Source organism: Elgaria multicarinata, chromosome 10, assembly GCF_023053635.1.
Source record: "Elgaria multicarinata webbii isolate HBS135686 ecotype San Diego chromosome 10, rElgMul1.1.pri, whole genome shotgun sequence".
NCBI lineage: Eukaryota > Metazoa > Chordata > Lepidosauria > Squamata > Anguidae > Elgaria > Elgaria multicarinata.
Genome location: NC_086180.1, coordinates 89337953 through 89358961, shown reverse-complemented (window position 1 = coordinate 89358961; position 21009 = coordinate 89337953). Strand labels below are relative to the sequence as shown.

Below are 21009 nucleotides of genomic sequence, written 5' to 3'. Positions count from 1 at the left end.
AGGTCTCCCCTTAGCCTCCTTTTTCCCCAAGCTAAACAATCCCAGCTGTTGTAACCTTCCCTCATGGAGGAGGTGCGCCAGCCAGCCTCTTGACCATTTCAGTTGCCCTTTTCTGCCCTTTTCCCAACTTATGCATACACACAAACTCTGTTAAGGTTTTTCTATGATCACCATTTCTTGCAGTTCTACCTTGGCTACCCCTCCCATGGATACTGTATATTACCAGCACCACTGGGCAAACCTTTGCCTCTGTGGTAGGAACTACACTACTGCTTTAAAATGCTTTATAACAGTATTTATAACCGTTGGGGCCCAGGACAGTTTTCATACCGTTTTCAAAGTGTTTTTATCCTGCTTCGTGTAGATCTAGCCTAGGTCTTCTGCCTCTAGGTCTGTGGCATTTCTCAAGTATACCACATAAAGAGGTGAAAATGTCAGTTCGTGCAGGTGAGGTAGAACACAGGGGAAGAAGCGAGGTAAGTTGTGCTCTCTTGGCTGTCCCTGGGCTCATCTACACCAAGCAGGATATTCCACTATGAAAGTGATATATAAAAGGCAGGAGCCACACTGCTGATTTATAGCAGTATTGAAGTGCACTCACAACTGTTGGGGCCCACTGACACATCCCATATACCAATTTCATACAGCATTCCTTGTGCTCTAGCCTGCTTGGTGTAGATGTGTCACAGGCCCCAACAGTTGTCAGTGCACTTCAGTACCACTATAAAGCAGTAGTGTGGCTCCTGCCTTTTATATACTGCTTTCATACCGCTTTCATAGTGGAATATCCTGCTTGGTGTAGTTGAGCCCTCTGTCCTAGATGCCAAGTTTCCCACCAACATACTGCTGTGGTTGGTGAGTCCCTGCCTCTAGGGAGAAGCTACTTTTTAAACTTAAGGAAGTTTTAAAATCAGTTTATGATATAGCACATGCAGACACTGTTCTGGAAAGAAGAGGGAAAACCACATCATGTATACAAGGATGCCAATATAAAACTCTGTGGAGTGTGGCTACAGACTGATCCTTCCCAAGTTGTTGAGTCACAATAACTGCAGTCCAAAATCAAATCACTTGAAATTAAAAGACTTCCTTTTGTAAGTAAACAGAATTCCATTTTACCTCTGGTCTGAACAAGAGTTTTAATCCAACTTTCTTTCATTTAAAACAAGTTAGCAAGAGGAGAAATAACATCAGACACATTTGTGGAAAACTGGTTGGACTTTTTCACATTTATTAATATGAATCCTGGTGAACCTAGACCCCCAATGACTCAGGAATCCTTTTGGTCAGAGGTTCTAACTTAACCTGCATCTTTTTCTGTACCAAGTGCTTATTGAAGGAATGAACACCCATGCTTTTTTATAGTGGTGCTGTGGGAACATTTATATTGTTGTTGAGTGTTTTCTTTTACTCTGTGTGTTTATTGTATTTGTCCTTACTTGAACATCAATAAAAATAGTATTAAAAAAAATTTACACAAATATCAATCAAGCTTTCTTTTATTTAAATGTTTTAAGGGTATTATCCAATTAAAAATAGAAAATCATTAACATATATCATTTTGAGATATTGATATGTGTGTACGTGTTTGTGTGTAAACACATTTAAGTATTCTGTACATCAGCTAGTAGAAGTAATCAATATTCCCTATGAATGAAAACTTGTTGTCCCAATATAACTCCAGTTTCTGTTCATTTTGAGAACTGCTTCACACATAGTATTTTCCCAACACTGAGATATGCAGGGGAAAAAACACTTACACTGGATGAAGTACAGCATGAGAATTCATTTTGCCATGAGATCAGGCAATTGATGTGCAAACATCCTTTAACTGAGAAATCCTAAGATTACCTGGAAATAAGATTACTAGAAAATCCACTAAACAGGCTTCCACAAAACAGCAGCATTATACATTTTGGAAGATCCATGTAATTCTCCACTACTGACTGTTGCCTTCAAGGCAGGAAAACATTCCCAACATTATAGGCATTTAAGCAGTGCCCACCAATTAAGTACAAGACACCCATATTTCCTGGCAGTGATTTAAGCATTTAGCATAAAGCTACTGACAGCCTTTTTAAAATTAGTTGTACAAATCATTCCTACTCACAACTTTTACACCCAAGTTGAGGGACAGTATAGTGCAACAGCTTTGAATACTCCTGCAATCTCAATACCTCACATTTATTTATCAAAATACAGTCAATTCTCTCTTCTAAAACAGAAGTTACAGCAGGGTAAACCTAAAGAGACCATGGCATACGGGGTTACCCCTGGGTCTAGTCACACCTTTGGCAAACTGAGTAAACTGTCTGCAAAGTGGGCACGGGATTATGTGACACCTCCACCTCATGTCCACACTTTGTTGTAACCTCTAAATGAGGTTAATAGGCCTACAACCCTATGTATCTATGCCCAATACAACCTCTCTCTTAAAAACGATGTGCATGAGAATAAGGTTAGGCATATTGGGCATACATATCTAGGCATGTGTGGGCATTTGTGACATTTAGGCTTTACAAGCCAGGGTGCCAATGAGTCCACTGTCTTGAACCCACCACACATGCAGTGTACATAAATGGCTAAAGATCTGAATAGGTTCTTTTAACATTTGTTCCTATATTTATTCAGGTTACAAGGAAGGGTATTATTCTCCCATTACACATTTGTTCAGAACTTTTAAAGCTCACTGCTTTAAGAAAAATATAGCTTGGGTCTTAATGACATTTTACATTAAATAATAATTCAGAAAGAGGGAAGAATAACCGATTACATTGACCTTTTTGAAGACAACACAAGATTTCCGTACATTTTACAGTCAATTGCTGCCATCCAAGAGCACTAAAGTAACACTGATCATACTGAATGGGTTGCTTGGGAAGTATAACAAACAGTATTAAAAAGTCTGCTGCAAGACAGCTGTAAAAAACAGATACAAAAGTGTCTGTACACAGAATGTATTGTTCATGTAAACACATTTATATACATTGTATTAACATCTCTGAACGTCATAAGAACTGAATATTTTTGAATGGGCAGTGAGTCTGAAGCAAAAAAAAATAAAAATAAAAAATCCAGAGTGAACACAAAACCCAGACAACCCAATTTAATTTAATTAATGTGATACAAGATAGGAAACCCACTGGAAAAAGTGATATTAGAAACCAAAAATGGAAACCACTATGTCCAGGTTTTAATGGTACTGAATAGGAAGTAATAGATGTGACCTGGTCATCAATAGCCTGCCTGCATTTTATGGCATAAGATCCAGTAGTTCTCTTTTCATTCAAAATCAATTTACTGTCCAGGTCCCAAACAAGACGGTTCAGGATTCAGAACTCAACACGGATTGGAAAGATGTTGTGTTTTCCCACAGGAGCATTAGAAGTACTATTTCCAGAGGCTGAAAATGAAGTCACAAGAGAAAGTTCAGAGTATTTTCCTAACGGTCACATAACAAGATAGTTAAAATAAAACAAAGTAACATGATCTTCAGATCAGTGTCGGCCAGTTCAGACGTGCAAGGGATTTTTGTCTGTCCTGTGACCAGGCAGACTTGAAATGGAGAGAGGCCATTTGTGTGAACCAGTGTCTCCATATAGCGATGTACTTAGAAGTTCAAATAAGCCAGGCTGCCCATTTTTTTAAAGGGCCAACCTTTTTTTCCCCCCATTTTTTTAAAGGAAGTATAAATAAAGCATGCAACTTACCCATACCATTTCCAGTATGCACTACCACTGTTCCACAGAGCTACGAGACAAAACACAGAAATACAAATCTGTTTGGGGCACACTTTATACATTTTTATAGTCTGCAACACTGCTTCACTACAGGATAGCCACTGAATGGAGAGCAAATGTTCACGTCGCTCATTATTTAAAAAGAAAAGGGTGGGAAAAGAAGCCCCTGCACTTTCTGATCAGTTTTTGAATAATTCTCTAAAGAGTTGAAGTCTTCCAGTTTCCTCCCTTTGCAGGCAAGGAAAATTCAAATTGCTAATAATATTCAACCCTACTCCTCCATTTGCAGATAAATATACAGTTTTATGTTTCTTTAATATGATTATTAGATTAGGCATACAAAATGCAACCATTTTCACTGTGATTAGCACAGTCGTTTGCAGTCAGAAAAGCCAGAAGTAAATCTAGATCCAGTGTTTCTTCCTCATTAGCAAAAATGCAAAGCCCCTTATAACCAACTAAAAGCAGTAATGAGAAACTAGAAAAGGACAGGAAGGCCATGACCAAGAAGTAAGCAAATGGAGACTACTGGGCTACCATACTACGGCGCAGGTGAATGCAATCCACAATTCCCCCCCTCTCCCTCCCCACCCACCCCCCACCACTCTGTCTCAGGTACCACATCTATTTAAATGAAACTGAGTTTGACTTCTGGCCCAGTTTTGCAAATGAGACAGGCTTAGCCAGCCTGGTCAATGACATAGGGCAGGAGCTGGACAGGGCGAGTGTGTTGCTTGTGGTTTGCCTGGACCTCTTGTGGACCTTGGCTTTTGATACCACAATAATGGGATCCTTCTAGCAGAGATGGGGTTGGGATCTTATAGGTTAAAAATTGAAGCTGAGCTCTCAAGAAATTGATCAGCACCATGTTCTGGAACCAACTCCCAGTTAAGAAAGGTGCTGAACAATTTCTCAGCTGCTCAAGCTCAAATTTTGGCCTATGCAGGGTCCATCTTATTCCCTATACTATTTAACATCCGGAACAGATGGTTTTTGTTTGGTCTGCAGTTTCCCATGGTGCATGGGTATGTTTTATCTGGCTCTGGATTTAGTTCTCTGTTTTAAATTCTTCTGTTGTAATATATTTTGTTAATCTACGGCTCTGAGTCACCAGAAGCCCTTTGTGGGCCAAAAGGCAGGACAGAAATAAACAATACACAAACAATGGGGTTATACACTGAATACTTTGGAGAACAAGGAGGAGTATAAATATTATTAATAAAAAGGAGTGTGGATCAAGGTATTCTGTAGGGAATGCCAACATTTACATTTCTTTGCACTGAAAATGGGGCAATAATCAGTGGTACAACACATGTTGCATATGCCAAGGTCCCTGGGTTGAATCCCTGCTGGCACCTTCAATTTAAAAGAGGGCTGGGGAAAAACCTCAGCTTGAGATCCTGGAGAACCGTTTGAGTAGACACAGTACTGATCTAGATGGCCCAACTCAGTTTAATACAGCTTCATACATGTTAAATTTATAACACCTGTCCTTGGAAAAGTACTTTGGAGTGATATAAATCGATCCTCCAGTGAATGGACATTATATCATGTTCTCTGTACTTTATAGGTCTTTCTGGTTGGCCTCGTATAACTGCCTTCCAGATGTTTTGGACTTCAACTCCCATCAGTCCCACTCAGCATGCCTAATGGTCAGAAATACTGGGAGTTGTGGCCCAAAACATCTGGAAGGCATCAGGTTGGAGAAGTCTATCATAAAGGTTACTCGCATTCAGGACCAAAGGCTACTTATGTATTTTCCAACAAGTATACACTTGTGTAAGATTTAGAATCATTTTTAATTCTAATCTACTTTAGGACCAATTGTACAGATTCTTGGAGAACTTGATGCTTTTTCCTTGTAGAACATTTAAATCCAAGAATAATTTGGACTGGTTTTTGTAGGATCTGCTTCTTCTATGTGGATCAGGGGTGGGCAAAAGGTAGATCTCTAAACGTTTTGAAGGTCTTTTTGCTCACCCCTGGTCTACCTAATCAGGACTTGCATAATGAACAGTAAGATGTCGCAACATTATGTAGCCAATCAGATGTGGTTACATAAAGATATCACTGATACCATGTGAAAGCTATTTAAACTAAGGAAACATTTTAGCAAGGAGCAGTACAAAACTTTCAGAGGAGTTTATGGAACTGCTAAAACATACACACATACACATAGAAGTAATTTCGGTTCAGCCTAGTCATAGTTCAACCAAAAAGAGGCCTGAAGGTGTTTTATAAGAACAGCTGCTATAAAGAAGTATGTACCCAGAGAACTGCCAGTAACCAGGCATAGGAATTATCTTCACAAGTTTTGGGGAAAAGAGTGGTAGGTTTAAAAATGGATATTGTGCAATATAATTCTTAAAATTATAGTATCTAATGCTATACAGGGCATATTTTAAAAAGACAGAGCTAAGTAGTGGAAAGTCATGCAAAAAGGAAAGGAATTGACTTTAAAATGTGCAAAAGAAAAATGGACTGAGTGATTAATAAACAATACATTAAGGATGCTTATAAGGCAGGCAGTTTCAAACTTGGTTTACCTTGTCATACTTGGATTGTGTATACCATATAAATGCTCTTTATGATAACCATTATTACCATTTTCCAAACTGTAATAAAATAAATATACCAAGAAAGGACTGTGTTAATGGTAAGATGCAACTTGATACACACCATGGTTACAAAAATGGTAATTAAAAATAATAATAATGTGTTTATTTTAAGTGTTACCAGTTGCCTTTCCAAAAATCTTTCCCTAGAGCAACTTACAACAACCAATAAAACAGAACAGAATAAGACAACTAAAACATCTTAATATGTAGAACAGTGCAAGTAGCCACACCTTTATTGTAGCCTGTGGGACTGTACAGTAAGTCACGTACACTAAATTAATTCTAAAGAACATTCTATTTCAACATGCTCTGCATGTAACTATTTATGATATAGTATGTAGAACAATATGCTAACAATGTACAAAGTAAATACGATACATATCAAATATGTAATGTTGGTAAATTAAAAAAAAACAAGCTCCATTAAAAAAGCAACATCATCAAAACCCTTCCCATTTTTCATGCCATAATATCATTAAAAACTCTTACTTTTTCATGGGCATGGTTTCAACACTACAAAATATAAAAAAAGAAGTAGTTATCTTGTGTGGTAAGTTAGGTTGTACGTGACAATATTTGGCTTTGCAGTAACTCCCTGATGTTTTTTTCTTCTTCTTTTACTGCTGCTCTAGCAAAAGTATAAACTAAAAGTGACCTATATTTTAAAAAAATATGGGAAAAGGCACTGGACAGACTTACAGAAAAATGATTAATAAAAAGGTAAACGTGAAGACAACTGAAAAATAAGTAAAAACAGCTATCATAAAGTAAAATGCCAAGTCCCTGAGACAGAGGTACTGCAAGTAGAAGAATAGAAGACTGGTTAGGGAGAGCAGAATTACTACATACACAAAAGCAAAGCGCTGCGGCAAGGAAAATATAAAAGCAAACAGATATGCTTTAAGGTCAGAGTTGTCACAAAGCAATATTAGGTACAGGCTCTCCTATGACGATTTAATCCTGGAATGTTAATCATTGTACATGCCTACACCTCAGCTTCCCACGGTTCTAAGATAGCTGGGACTACTATTTGGCCCCATGCAAAATCTCACACTCCAACTGTCCCATCTTAAACAATACTATACTGTACTATACTTGCTTGTATTAGCCAATGCTGGAGCATCACAAAAAAGCTTGCCTTTTTTATTTATAATAGGAAAGTCCCTTCGGTTTTCCTGACATGTTCTAGGAACTGTAGTGCTGTGAGAAAGAAGGTTCTCTCAGGTTTGTCATCACTCTAACCAAGCTGCAATTCCCAGGATACTACGTAGGTATACACTCCAAGGCAGACTCAAAGTCATCCCATTTGGCCCATGTCTGCCCCCCTCCTCCTTTCTCTCTGATTGTTATGGTTGCCTCTCCAACTTCTGTTCACTCATCTACTGCTGACATTTAAACGGTAAGCTCCTTAGAGCTGTGACCTGTCATTTTTTGCCTATGAAAATCTGAAAAATGCCACATATATTGTGATCCAGCCAAGACACCTCCCTGGTGCAATACTACATCATTCTCTTAAACTACTCTTTATCTTGATGAAACTGTAAACGTATTGCACATGCTGTGCATTGTTGCATTTCTATAGTCTTTTGTGTTAGCACTTTCTGCTTACTTACTCATCATACACGTCTTCTGTATCCATCCTACGGTAGAATTTGGCTAGTTTTATAGCACAAATGATGGCAGGGATTAGAAATACCGAACAGCCTCCCAAACCAAACCAGAAGGCGTTCTAGGCAGAAACAACAACAACAAAAGGCATTCAATATGTTCTATATTATCTACAATGTTCTATATTATCCATATTCCTTCTCACATATCCTGTAGGCTGCTATCAGCACTCACCTAATTCAGAAGAACATGGGTCAGCACAAAGGTGATGCTGGCTTCTTCTTATTTGCACTTATGGAACTGAGACCCAACCTTGGGGATGTGTACTTCTTCCCCAAAGCCTTGAATTCCCCTCCAGCATTAATGACAGTTTGCTGGTACCAATGCTAATCATAGCTATATTTCACCCAGATCAGAAAACAGCTTTAAAGCCCTAGTTAACCTACTTAATAAAATTAAAAGTTTCAATCTCCCATGTGACTATGACTTTGTTGGCAGTACATATCTGCAGAACGAACACTAGACTAACAGAATACATTAGACGGAAAAGCAATGTATCGCTAGGTCTGCTCTGCTGTATTATAGTTTATATGAATTAACCAAAATGCTTACAGCTCCGTCATTTTTAAAGATAAAGAGATGAAACTTAGCACTATGGTAGCTCTTAAGTAGGGCTTTAGGCATGCCAAGTTCGAAACAGATTGGTTCATCCCTTGATTTTTAGAATTCTTTTAAAGTTTGAGTTTTTTTTAAAAAAAAAATTAAAAAAAACTGCTGCAATTTTTAAAGATAAAGAGATAAAACTTGGTACCATGATAGCTCTTAAGTAGGGTCAGGGAATGCAGCAGATCTTAATTTTTTTATAAACTGAAGATGCACAACTGTGCATCAGCAAAGTAAAGGATAAAAGGTCCTGCGCTGTTTCGGATGTGTGTGTGTGTGTGTGTGTGTGTGTGTGTGTATGGGAGGGAAATGGTTTGAGGGGGAATTTTAAAAAAAAACAAATCACAAATTCCTAAAAAACATGGGAAGACCTGATCTTCTTCAAACTTGGCATGCCTAAAGCCCTACTTAAAAGCTATCATGCTGCCAAGTTTCATCTCCATATCTTTAAACATGACAGAGATGTAAGAATTTTTGTTAATTCCCATAGGCTATAATGAAGAGGCTGATACTGTGTCAAACTTTTAAAAAATCCTAAAAAATCAAGGGTTCAAACTTGGCATGTCTAACGCCCTACTTTAGAGCTATCATTATGCCAGTTTTTATCTCATTATCTTTACAAATGACAGAGATGTAAGTATTTTTGTGAATTGCCATAGACTACAATGGAGCGGATACCTTCAGAGCTCCGAACCACCTTGGCTCCACACCACGGGTATTCAATGGTTTTGCCTACTTTCTCTCATGGATGAAAAGTGAAATGGAGCATCTCTTTGAAAAAGCTGGAATCTCTGCACATGCTTATTTTTCAACACAGAAAGTGCTTATAAGAGTACCATGCTGTATAAACATCCCCTATACTGGACCTCATAATTTGTGACCCACGAAGCTGAATGAACGGTGAAGCCTGCTCAGTGTTTGATATCCTCCCAGTTGTTATTTTTGTTGTTACACCAGGTGGTGGGGAAACAGGAGATTTATCAAGCCCCAGGAAGGCTGCCACTTATTTATTTATTTATATTTTTGCACTTATATCCCTCCTTTTTTCTTCCAAGGAAACCAAGGTGGTGTACATAATCCTCCTCCTCCTCCTCTCCATTTCTGTCCTCACAACAACAACCCTGTGTGGTAGGTTGGGCTGAGAGTCTGTGACTGGCCCAAAGTCACCCAGTGGGTTTCCATGGCCGAGTGGGGACTAGAACCTGGATTTCCCGACTCCCAGTCCAACACTTTAGCCACTACACCATACACGCAGCCTAGCTGTGCTGCATTCAGTTTGATGGGTCTCAAACTATACAGGCTTCCAACGTAAGGAGAGGGTTGCTGCACTGTGTTGTAGTGGGAGCCATTCGGAAGCCATCGCAAGCTCAGTGCTGGCAAGTTCTTGAATTTTACGGAAAGTAAATTAACTGGGGAACCACCTCAATCTCCATAATGTAAGTGCCCAAACCAAAATACACCCTCAAGCCAAGCTAAACACCACGGAAATGTGCTGTCAGTCTACCTCTACACTGGGCAGAACAGTTAATGCATTTGAAACCCAGATAGCGACTTTTTAAAAAGTCACTCCAAAAGCAAACCACAAGGTATGTGCATGTTTCACAAGATTAACGTCCTAGCCAGACCTTCCTCCTGCTGTAAATTTTAACAGAGGCAACTTTATTCCTGCATGTGATGGAGCAACAACTTGGTATCTTAATGGCATTTTTTGGGTCTGTAGATGCTGTTTATATAAGAAAGAATAATTTAATGAGGATATAGATTAGTCCAATTAGCTTCGGCTGTTAAAAAGTTGACTTTACATTTGGGTTTCTATAAGACTAGGAACAGTCTGGATTTGTTTACCCCATCCCAGCTTAAGCAAAAGAGGAGGGGGGGGGAATCTATGGTCCTTTAAACCTCCATCCGACGAGCGTTTTATTGCACGCTCATTACTGGGTCCTCACGGAGTTTGCTCAGGTCCCTCACATGACATTGTCTGCCTCCCGTGCCCCTTCTGCCCCTTCTGGCCTTCCCCACATGACAAAAAAAGCCTCATTAAGTCCAATGGTTTTTTAAAACTCAGAATTGCCGCTCTCTCCTGCTGCATGCAGGAGAAGCAGCGCCATTAGAACAGCGGACTCAATGGGCCTTGTGCTTGTTGTGTACTTCCTCTTTTGAAAGAGGAAGTAACTGAGGAAGGAAAACACTGGCGGAGAAGCGAAGGTAGGGAGCGTGTTAACCCCCGGTGTGATGGAGCTTTTAGTTAGCAATAATGGCAAGAAAACTCTGAGGTGATCATTTCTATGTGTTTTGATATATATTTTCTTCACATAAATATGCAATTTCTGTGTGTCTCAAGGCGCTTAGGAGAAGTAGATACTCCCATTACAATAAAAAAGCATCAGTAAACACTGGCACCATTAGGAATACATCTATGGTCAGATGTAGAATGCCCACGGGTGGGAAACCTGTGGCCCTGCAACTATTGTTGGACTCCAACTCCCATCAGCTCTTCAACTCCATTCAGCCATAGCCAACATGGCCATTGGTCAGGGATGATATGAGGGAGTCCAACAATATCAGGGGGCACACACACAGGTTCCCTACTGCAGCTTTTGTCTAAACTAGCAGGGGCTCTTCAGATGTACTTATGCAATTGCACTTTTTTAAAACACACACATACACAAGGCTTCAGCTTGCAATTTCATGAGAGATTGCTAGGATCATAAAATTATTCTCCAAGGCAGTTCTGATTCCGTAAAAGGTCTAAATCCAGAAATTTGATACCAAACATGTCCAATCAAACAATTTCACATCAAACAACAATGGTCTCGCTTCTGAGGCCTTAGCTAGACCTAAGGTTTATCCCGATATCGTCCCGGGGTCATCCCTGTTCATGTAAATGACACACAGGATATCCCGGGAGCAGGCAGGGACGACCCCGGGATGATCCCGGGATAAACCTTAGGTCTAGCTAAGGCCTGGGTTGCAACTTAAAAGCAGGTTGATGTCATGATTACTTTTCCAGACACAAGATTTTCAGATTGCTGAAAGACACATGGATTCTAACCCTGTAGAAGCTACTCTGTAGCGCACAACTTATTCACACAAGCCTTCTTTATCTTTCTTGGAGGCCTAGGAGTGACCTTAACTCATAGGTAGAACAGCACCCTAAAATAACACTGCTTCTCTAGTCTTAGCACTATATAAAATATCAAGATTATGGTCCCCACACACTTGGGAAGAGTGCAAAACATTCTTACCAAAGAATCTGTTACATAGCTGCACAGAAATATATCTACAGCTGTATCGATCACATTGGCAATGGGCTTACATGCTGCCACTTCCATGGTAATCTACAAGGGTGAAACAAAAATGAAAAGGCTGAAATTCTAAATAATAATGTTTATGTTCAGTTATAAATACTAATACATTTTTGATATTATCCAATCTGACTGAAACATATCTGGTATGGTAATTAATTTTATATTCTAGTGTTTCTACGCTGTTACTTTGAAAAGCTTCAGATACAATGACGGCACACTAATGCACACATTCAATTACTACTACTACTACTACTACATCATTTGAGTTCTCTAAATTGCCATAGTCAATAGGAAAAATATAGTAATCTCACCGATTCCTTGACCCATGCAGCATACTGCTCAAAGTAACCCAATATAGTGTCCATGTACTTTTTAGTTTCCTTTTGGAGGGCGTGGGGGGGGGGGGAAGAAACACATTTTAAGATACACACAAAAACATCAAGCACATTGCACTATAAAAAAAATCTTTGGGCATAAAAATGAAATTTACCTGGACAACAACTAATGATGCATTATTGTTTATAAGAAGTTGAGCAGAATCAACAGCACTAATCACATTTTTCACTTTCCCCTAGAGAAGAAGGTACAAGAGAGGCAAAAGGAGACAAATATTCAGTAAAGCCAATCCAATCCTCCAATTATTAGGACAAGGTTTAAAACAAAATTCCTCAAGCAAACAGACACAATTAGCCAGGGGGAAAAAATGATACTCAGGACTAATTCACACACACATGTCCATCATTTCAGGATGAGTCATTGCTCAGTTATTCAGTACTTAATGTAAGCTGAACTAGACATGACTCAGGAGATCGATCATTGGATTGCCCAATCTTTGGTTATAATCAGCTGTGGTTCAGGGGAAATTTGCGGGAGGAGAATTTTAACTTCATTTCTTGGATTTAAATTAGTCCTCAAAGTTGCTATTAGCTGTGAAGGTGGAAAAGATACACGTCTTTTCTCCTCTCTTACCAATAGTAGGTTGGGGAGCACAGAGAATATAAATTAGGGAAATGGTGCTGGATAAAGGGTTAGAATTGACTGTTCCCCAGTGCCACAACCCCAATCAAAATTCTTCCCTCCTGCCAGAAACAAAAAAGATAAAGAGGTTGGAAGCGCTGGTTGATAGGTCTTGGGTTCTAGTAGGTTTTTTTTTTTTTTTTTAAAGGGAGACCCAGCAAGTCTGAAGGCTGCCCACCCCTCAGCTAGGCTATAATGTGCATCCTGGAAATTCTAGATTTCTATGTGGAGGAGTGGTTTGTTTTTTTGTTTTAGTGGGAGAAAATAATCTCAGACCCAGTTTTTACAAATTCTGACTGAAAATTTGTTGCATCCAGTCAAATGTATGTTTGCCAGAACTTGTATCCTTAATGGTATCCTTAAACTTGTATCCTTAATTGTTTCCTTAATGGCAGCCAATAGTTCATAGAATCATAGAACAGCAGAGTTAGAAGGGGCCTACAAGGCCATCGAGTCTGGAGAACTCTGATCGAATGTAAGTTAACAAAGGATAATAAGCTAAATCATGTTTGGATGAAATGAGTAACTCTGACTTAATGCAAGCCAGTATCTCCACACTTAAGGGATAAGAGTTAATGAAGCCACTGATAAGCACCTGAATGTGGCTTCTCTGTTTGAATGTGATACCTATTAGAGATTGTAAAAAATGACCCCCTACATACACACATCGGCTGTAAGGGGAAGAGGCAGGAAATCTTTGAGTCTAATAGAGGCAGTGAGCTATTTAATGTATAGAAGACCCTAAACAAGTTTTTATTCCTGAGAAACCAACCAACCAAAAAACAAAATCCTTACCGAAAGTTCTGATGATGTTTTCTGTAGTAACCTTATGCTTAGGTTTAAAGTGCTCTAGTTAAAAAAGAAAAGGACAAAACAAAAGCATTTCACCATGTAATCTTCTTATAGCATATTCAACATTAATAATTTGATCCATACACTGTTTAAGCCATAGTTCCTGGATGTTAGCCTAATAAAAATAATTCTATTGTAAGATGTGAGGAAATCAGAAGCAAGGGATTCTTATAATCTAATTAACTTGTAGCCATATTCAAAAGCAGCTTCCCAGATTTTTCAATGTGAAACTTCAATGCTATACCAAAGTTTGGACAGTGGAAAATGTAAATAACTAAAATGGAAGCATCATTCCCTTTACCCAGTGTTTAGATTGCAGAGCTCTAGGTGGACATATAATTAAACCCATCTCCAGTGTGGACAGGTATTCACTGGAAGGTTGATACACACTGCATGTACACTTGGGGCCTTGCTAGACGAGGCCTTAGCGCGCTTTGAGGCCCGGTTTCCCTGCTGTGCGTCCAGATGACGTACAGGGGAATCCGGGCCCAGGCCACAGTGAAGCCTCCTCTAACGCGCCATAAGTGAAGTCGCTTATGGCGCGCCTTTTCCGCAGCCCCGGCCTGAGGCCAGGGCTGCGTAACGTCTAGCAGGGTCCGTGGTTTTTTGCGGCTACTTGCTTACGAGTAGCCGGGAAAAGCCACGGACTTGGCACAGCGCTCTTACAAGCGCTGTGCCCATCGGCCCAGGGGGAGGGATCCCGGGGGGGGAGAGAGGAGCAGGGGGAAGGCCGGACCAGCCAGGAGAGAGGGGGGAAGCCGGACATCGGCAATGGCAAGGGAGGGGGCAAAGATGCGGCCGGACCCGCCAGGAGAGGGGGGGGAAGCAAGACATCGGCAATGGCAAGTGAGGGGGCAAAGATGGGGCCGGACCCGCCAGGAGAGGGGGGGGGAAGCCGGACATTGGCGATGGCAAGTGAGGGGGCAAAGATGGGGCCGGACCCGCCAGGAGAGAGGGGGGGAAGCCGGACATCAGCGATGGCAAGGGAGGGGGCAAAGATGGGGCCGGACCCGCCAGGAGAGAGGGGGGGAAGCTGGACATCGGCGATGGCAAGGGAGGGGGGGCGAAGATCGGGGATGGGATCGGGGATGGCGGAAGGGGGTAGGACGAGCAAGCAGGCAGGGGGCCATGGGGAGGGATCAGCAGTGGGTGGGGGGCTTAATTTTTTAAAAAAACCACCTACCTTCTACGGAGTCTTCGGGCGCACGTGGCCCCTTTAACAAAACAAAAAAAATGGCCAACGCTGCAGGGCTTCCAGAGTCCCTGCACGTCGGCTGTCTAGGAGGCGGGGCGGTGCGTGTTAAAGTTAGCGCGCCGTCGCCCCGCCTCCAGGCCGGCTCAGCCGGCCTGGTCTAGCAAGGCCCTTGGTCTCCATCTGAAGGCATTTCAAGTTCGAAGATTGCCCTGGGATTGCACCCGCTTAAATCCAAGCATTCCAGGTCAAGGGCAGAACTACATGTTATGAGAAAGATGGAGATGCTATGAGTTTCCCCACTACTTGACCTGCATCATTGCCTATTGCTGGTGGGGAAAGATAATGGGCTCATCTACGCCAAGCAGGTTATTCCACTATGAAAGTGGTATTAAAGCAGTATATAAAAGGCAGGAGCCACACTACTGCTTTATAGTGGTACTGAAGTACACTGACAACTGTTGGGGCCCGTGACACATACCATATACCGCTTTCACAGTGTTATATCCTGCTTGGTGTAGCTGTGTCATGGGCCCCACCAGTTCTCAGTGCACTTCAGTCCCACTATAATGCAGTAGTGTGGCTCCTACCTTTTATATACCGCTTTAATACCACTTTCATACTGGAATATCTGCTTGGTGTAGATGAGCCCAATGTAACTCTATCAGAACATGTGCTTAAGTTGTACTGCACATTAAGGAGGGAAAGGGGAAGAACTTGACATCAGCCTTAGCTAGACCTAAAGTTTATCCTGGGATCGTCCCTGCCTGCTCCCGGGATCCCCTGTGTGTCATTTACATGAACAGGGATAACCCCGGGACGATCCCGAGATAAACCTTAGGTCTAGCTAAGGCCATCAGCTGTTTATGGAGTCAGTCCCATATTTCTTGTAAAAAAATGTAGTTCCACCCAAATTACTTTTGTATTACAATGTTAGGTGGTAAGATTATGTATGTTTCACAGATCAGCTACAAAATATGATAAAGGAACTTTATGAAAGCCCAATATCTCTGCACGTATTTTTTTGGAAGTGCCTCAAGAAGATTTTCTTTAAAAAACCCAATACAACTACTGTAGGCTTTAATGGCTAGAAATACTAGCAGAAGTGCTTTACTGTGAAACCTTTGGATTAGGGCTGGATCTTTTTTGCCCTGCGGGCCAGACGTAATACTGGTTCAGGTGTGTGTGCATGCATGCCCGTAGATGTGCATGCACAGATGCACCCACCCACTTACTGTTTAATACAGTTGCTCTTGTCACTCCCAACACCAGCAGTAGCACTCAAAGGGCAAAAGTAATAGATATTCTGGCAGCCACTCTCAGAAAGCAGAAGTCATAGAGGCTCAGAGAACACTCCTAGAGGGTCTTCTCAGATAGGAGTTGACAAGGCAAAGAAAACCTGGTCTGTTTGCAGCAAAAAGTATTAAATTGGCCGTGGGCTGTGTGGGGAAATTCAGCAGCATCGGGGGGAGGGGTCATGGAGGCCATAGTTAAGGCTTGGGGGAGGGGGGCTGCACGTGGGCCACAGATAGTGCCCTTCTGCTTTAGTTTAGACTCTTAGTTTTCTCCCCCAATGAAACCAGGTCCAACTACATGTATAAGCTGAAAGTAGAGGCCCATCAATTCGAAACAGTTCTAAAGCTCACTTACAGTGTAGGAAAGGAAGACCACTTACCCTAGCTCTAACATATTTCTTGACAGTCAGTTTTTGGAAAAAGAAGATTGAGAATGATTAAGAGTTAATTAGCAGAAAGAGTGGAGGAAAAAAGAAGCCAGCAAACAAAAGCACAAGATGCCTGCTTTTCCCAGTAAGGAGGTTATTTCAAAACAAAATGTAGCGTCATGAAGTAGCAAAGCAGCCAGAGCAGCCAAATTAAATGCTGATATATAGAAAGATGCCGAATGCCATAGCTGTCCCCCAGCTCAGCTCAGCTATTCCATAACTTCCCAGGCCTTCTGCACTGGATGTAATGAGGAACTCTGGTCAGTTTAAAGGTGGAAGCAAACGCTCCGGATCTACCTCTTGCCACTGTGCCAGGGGAGTCCACGAGCCTGAGGCATGCCACTGTGTGTGCACAGAATACTGAACCATAGTTGAGCTTTACATCCAAAGAAGACCTATAAATGCTCAAAGAAGATTTTAAATGCAAAGATGCGAACACTTTATTCTAGAAGACCATTGTATAAGAAGTTAGACCATGTCTAGAACCTTCATGAATTTAGGCAAAGTCTTGATAGGTATCCCAAACAGTTTTGCAGCATGTTAAACATCCCCCTCCAATCTTGTCCTAGGACTTTCAGGTTTCTTTTACCATTGCTTGCTCCAATGGGACAACTTGTTGGTTATGTATCAATCGAATATTGTTTGCATGTCCTTTTAAGGCGTTTTCTAATGCTCCTTTTGGCTGCAAAGGTAAATATGAATGAATAGGTTAGCATGCAGCTGGCAATTATTAATATATAAATTACTCTTCTTTTCCAAAAAATTGAGTAGTAGCACATTTCCCGTAAAATGTCAAAACAGAAAAATATCATAAAGTTTTAACGAGAGATATACCCTTCTCTACTATCTGTATGCTTCTATTCAGCAGCATTTCCCATATGCTAATTAACCATCTTTTTGCAAAGGTACAGGTAAGCCTCAACTTTTTTTTCTATTATCAAGGTACTTTATTTTCTTTAAGGCAAACTACAATGATAGAAAGGTGCAATGGCGCCATCCACTGATATGTTTAATTATAGACAGATACTTATTAAGAGACAGTAGATTGAGCATCTAAACAGCAGATGGATGCAAAGTTATGGGTTATGATTTTCCTTCCTTGGATGAATGGTGGAGCAGAAATCTAGAGATATGTTATTCCAAGAATGAGTGCAGTATCTTTGTCCAAAGCTGGGCTGTTATGAAAAACAGGAAGAGGTTATGTCTAGTCCCAGCAAAACTGCAGACAGAAACGCAAAACGGAACACATGAAGCCACTGAAATGGGAAGGTCCTACAAAGCTTTGCTACTCAGAATCCTTGGAACTGAACTGGGACCTTGTGCTTGCAAAATATGTATTCTGAAGTGCACTGACAACTGTTGGGTCCCATGACACATCTACACCAAGCAAGATATAACACTATGAAAGTGGTACGAAAGCGGTATATGGTATGTGTCAATGGGTCCCAACAGTTGTCAGTGCACTTCAATACCACTATAAAGCAGTAGTGTGGCTCCTGCCTTTTATTTACCACTTTCATAGTGGAATATCCTGCTTGGTGTAGATGAGCCCTAAGACTCCAGGCCCTATCCAGTGACATCCCCAGAGGGGCTTGCCAGGTAACACCTGCTGAGTTTCCAATGGCTACTAACAACAAACGTATTTCATCTGGGCTTCAAGGAAGACTTACCTGTTCTGGGGCAGTATTCTGTAGGTTTTACCATCTATTTTAAATATTTGAATTACCTTGTTAAATTATAATTTAACTATTAACTTGATGTTGTGTGAATTATTTGAATATTTTGTACAATGGCTTGGGAATCTGTCAGTGGCAAGGCAATTTATAATCTTTATAAACAAATTAATTTAATTTACAGGAAAAAGTGGGATACCTAGGCATTCCACTGACACAGCTTCAGGTCCACTAGCAGTAATGATTCCTATGCCAGTAATATGTGTTTATTTTGCTACATGATTTGACAGGTACCATACTTAGCTGGCTCGTTGTAAGAATACCCAATACTTTGTATTATTTTTTGTTTCCAGGGCATATAACAAAATGCTTCAAGTGAGCATGGTGAAACATATTTCAATTAAAACAGTTTCTCAACAATGGTGAGTATTTAGCAGACAGTTCTTCGGATACATAGAAAGTCTTATGGACTACCCAAGGAATACATAGGATGCACTTTCAGAACACACACTTTGTTAGCATTTCCTTTCAGTCAGTCAAAACTCACCAGTTGGTCTGCTCTTGCTTCCAAATCATTAGCAAAGGACAAGAGATCCACTTTGGTAACACTCTTATTGATCTACACAAGACAGAAATAAAATCACACCACTGCAGCATTGAGAGGCTGTGTTTTTTAAGCATTCTGGTAGCTGAGCAACACTGTTCTGAATTAAAATGTAAGGCACACCTTGTAACTAAAAGGAGACACACAATGACCTCCTCTGAGGGGAGGCAATTTTGAACTCTCTCTGCACTGGGAACGGTCAGATCATTCAGTCAGAGCTCAGCTACACCAAGCAGGATATTCCACTATGAAAGTGGTATGAAAGCAGTATATAAAAGGCAGGAGCCACACGACTGCTTTATAATGGTACTGAAGAGCACTGACAACTGTTGGGGCCCATGACACATCTACACCAAGCAGGATATAACGCTATGAAAGTGGTACAAAAGCGGTATATGGTATGTGTCATGGGTCCCAACAATTGTCAGTGCACTTCAATGCCACTATAAAGCAGTAGTGCAGCTCCTGCCTTTTATGTACTGCTTTCATACCACTTTCATAGTGGAATATCTGCTTGGTGTAGATGAGCCCTCACTCTCAATGCAGAGACACAGGAAACACACCACCTCTTGTGGGAAGCTGGTTGGAAAGAAGCCCTTCAAGAAACTTCAATTTAATAATGAACTTTGATTTAACCTTTTAATACTCATTGCTAACTGCTATCAAGCCCAAGTATGCACAACACACGGACTTGCTCACACCTGGACGGAACTACACTACTGCTTTAAAGCGCTTTATAACAGTTATAAAGTGCTTTAACTGCTTTAAAGCGCTATAAAACTGTTATAAAGCACTTTAAAGCAGTAGTGTAGATCCGGCCCTACTCTCACCTCTCTCTCTCTCCCTCTTCTTTGTTGTTTTCTTCATTGCCAGAGTTTAGGCTGCCAAATCCTCGTGGGGCGAGGCCCCATATTTTTGCTTACAAAACCCCGTAAAGTGCCAATGAACATTGACCGTGCTGCATATAAACCACCAATTATTGCACATCTGCATACAGATTTCTATCGTATTTCGTTTAAGACAAAACACGCATCTCAATGTCAAATAATTGGGATCAAGTTTTCAAAAGGTCTCTGAGCCCAAGTGTCCTTACCTCTGACAGGTATGCTGAAAAGTTTATCTCATTTATTCCCGAAGAACTGAAATTCATCAGATTTTCCTTTCCAATTTCATCCAGCAAAACTATATTGCTTAGATTAACATTAATGTGCTTGATTTTAAGAGATACGTCTTCTGCGTACTATGGGAGGAAAAAGGCAGGAGGAAACAATTCTTATCAAGTTCCTCTAAATCATGTTCAAACATTCACAAAGGCAAGTCACTACTATGTACTGTCACAGGTGGCAGAATTGTGGTGGTAGAGTGGCCAGTAACATTTGTGTTTTATTGTAAGCCTATGCGGCAGGGTCTTGCTATTTACTGTTTTACTCTGTACAGCACCATGTACACTGATGGTGCTATATAAATAAATAATAATAATAATAATTTTATTTTTAAATGGTTATTTTATTAAAATAACGTATAAGCGTACAATGAAATGCCAACAGAAATGCAAAATAATAAAAATACAATAATCAAAGCAATTCAGAGGCAGCCAGTACTATAAGACAAACAACCCCACTTAAAATGCTGAGGCAGACAATTGCAATGTCTTGAAGACAGTTGGAGAAGATCTTCCTCTGCAAATCTTAAAATATGGGCAGGTTGATAAGGGGAGAGATGCTCCTTCAAATATTTGGGTCACAAACCATTTAGAGTTCTAAAAATAGCACCAGCAACTTTAATTGGGCTCGAAAGCAAATAGGTTACCAGTGAAGCTCCTTCAGAACTGATGTAATGTATTCCATCTGACTGCACCTGATAAAAGGAGTGTGTATCTTGCCTCCCATGCTTTGTAATATCTACATGAAACCACTAGGCGAGGTCTTCTAGAGATGTGACCCGAATTGTCACCGGTATGCAGAAATGATACTGAATTCTATTTGTTTCCAAGAGAGACAATAGAAGTGAC

At 40.6% G+C, this 21009-nt stretch overlaps 1 protein-coding gene across 2 annotated transcripts in view; it reads right to left on the bottom strand.

Moving 5' to 3' along the window:
• Positions 1–3074: 3074 nt before the first annotated feature.
• The window catches only part of PROM1 (prominin 1), a 93673-nt gene continuing 75738 nt past the window's right edge, over positions 3075–21009 (bottom strand). The window contains exons 16-26 of one of the 2 annotated variants that reach the window (XM_063135433.1): positions 20092–20238; positions 18942–19013; positions 17311–17403; positions 13750–13803; positions 12428–12508; positions 12249–12317; positions 11875–11967; positions 7972–8087; positions 6287–6355; positions 3711–3750; positions 3075–3403 (exon numbers count right to left, since the gene is read on the bottom strand). In XM_063135433.1, coding sequence (XP_062991503.1) covers positions 3732–3750; positions 6287–6355; positions 7972–8087; positions 11875–11967; positions 12249–12317; positions 12428–12508; positions 13750–13803; positions 17311–17403; positions 18942–19013; positions 20092–20238 — 813 coding nt within the window. In that variant the 3' untranslated portion in view covers positions 3075–3403; positions 3711–3731. Of the gene's footprint in view, positions 3404–3710; positions 3751–6286; positions 6356–7092; positions 7156–7971; positions 8088–11874; positions 11968–12248; positions 12318–12427; positions 12509–13749; positions 13804–16673; positions 16692–17310; positions 17404–18941; positions 19014–20091; positions 20239–21009 lie in introns of those variants that run through there. The other variant, XM_063135432.1, reaches the window with a different exon arrangement.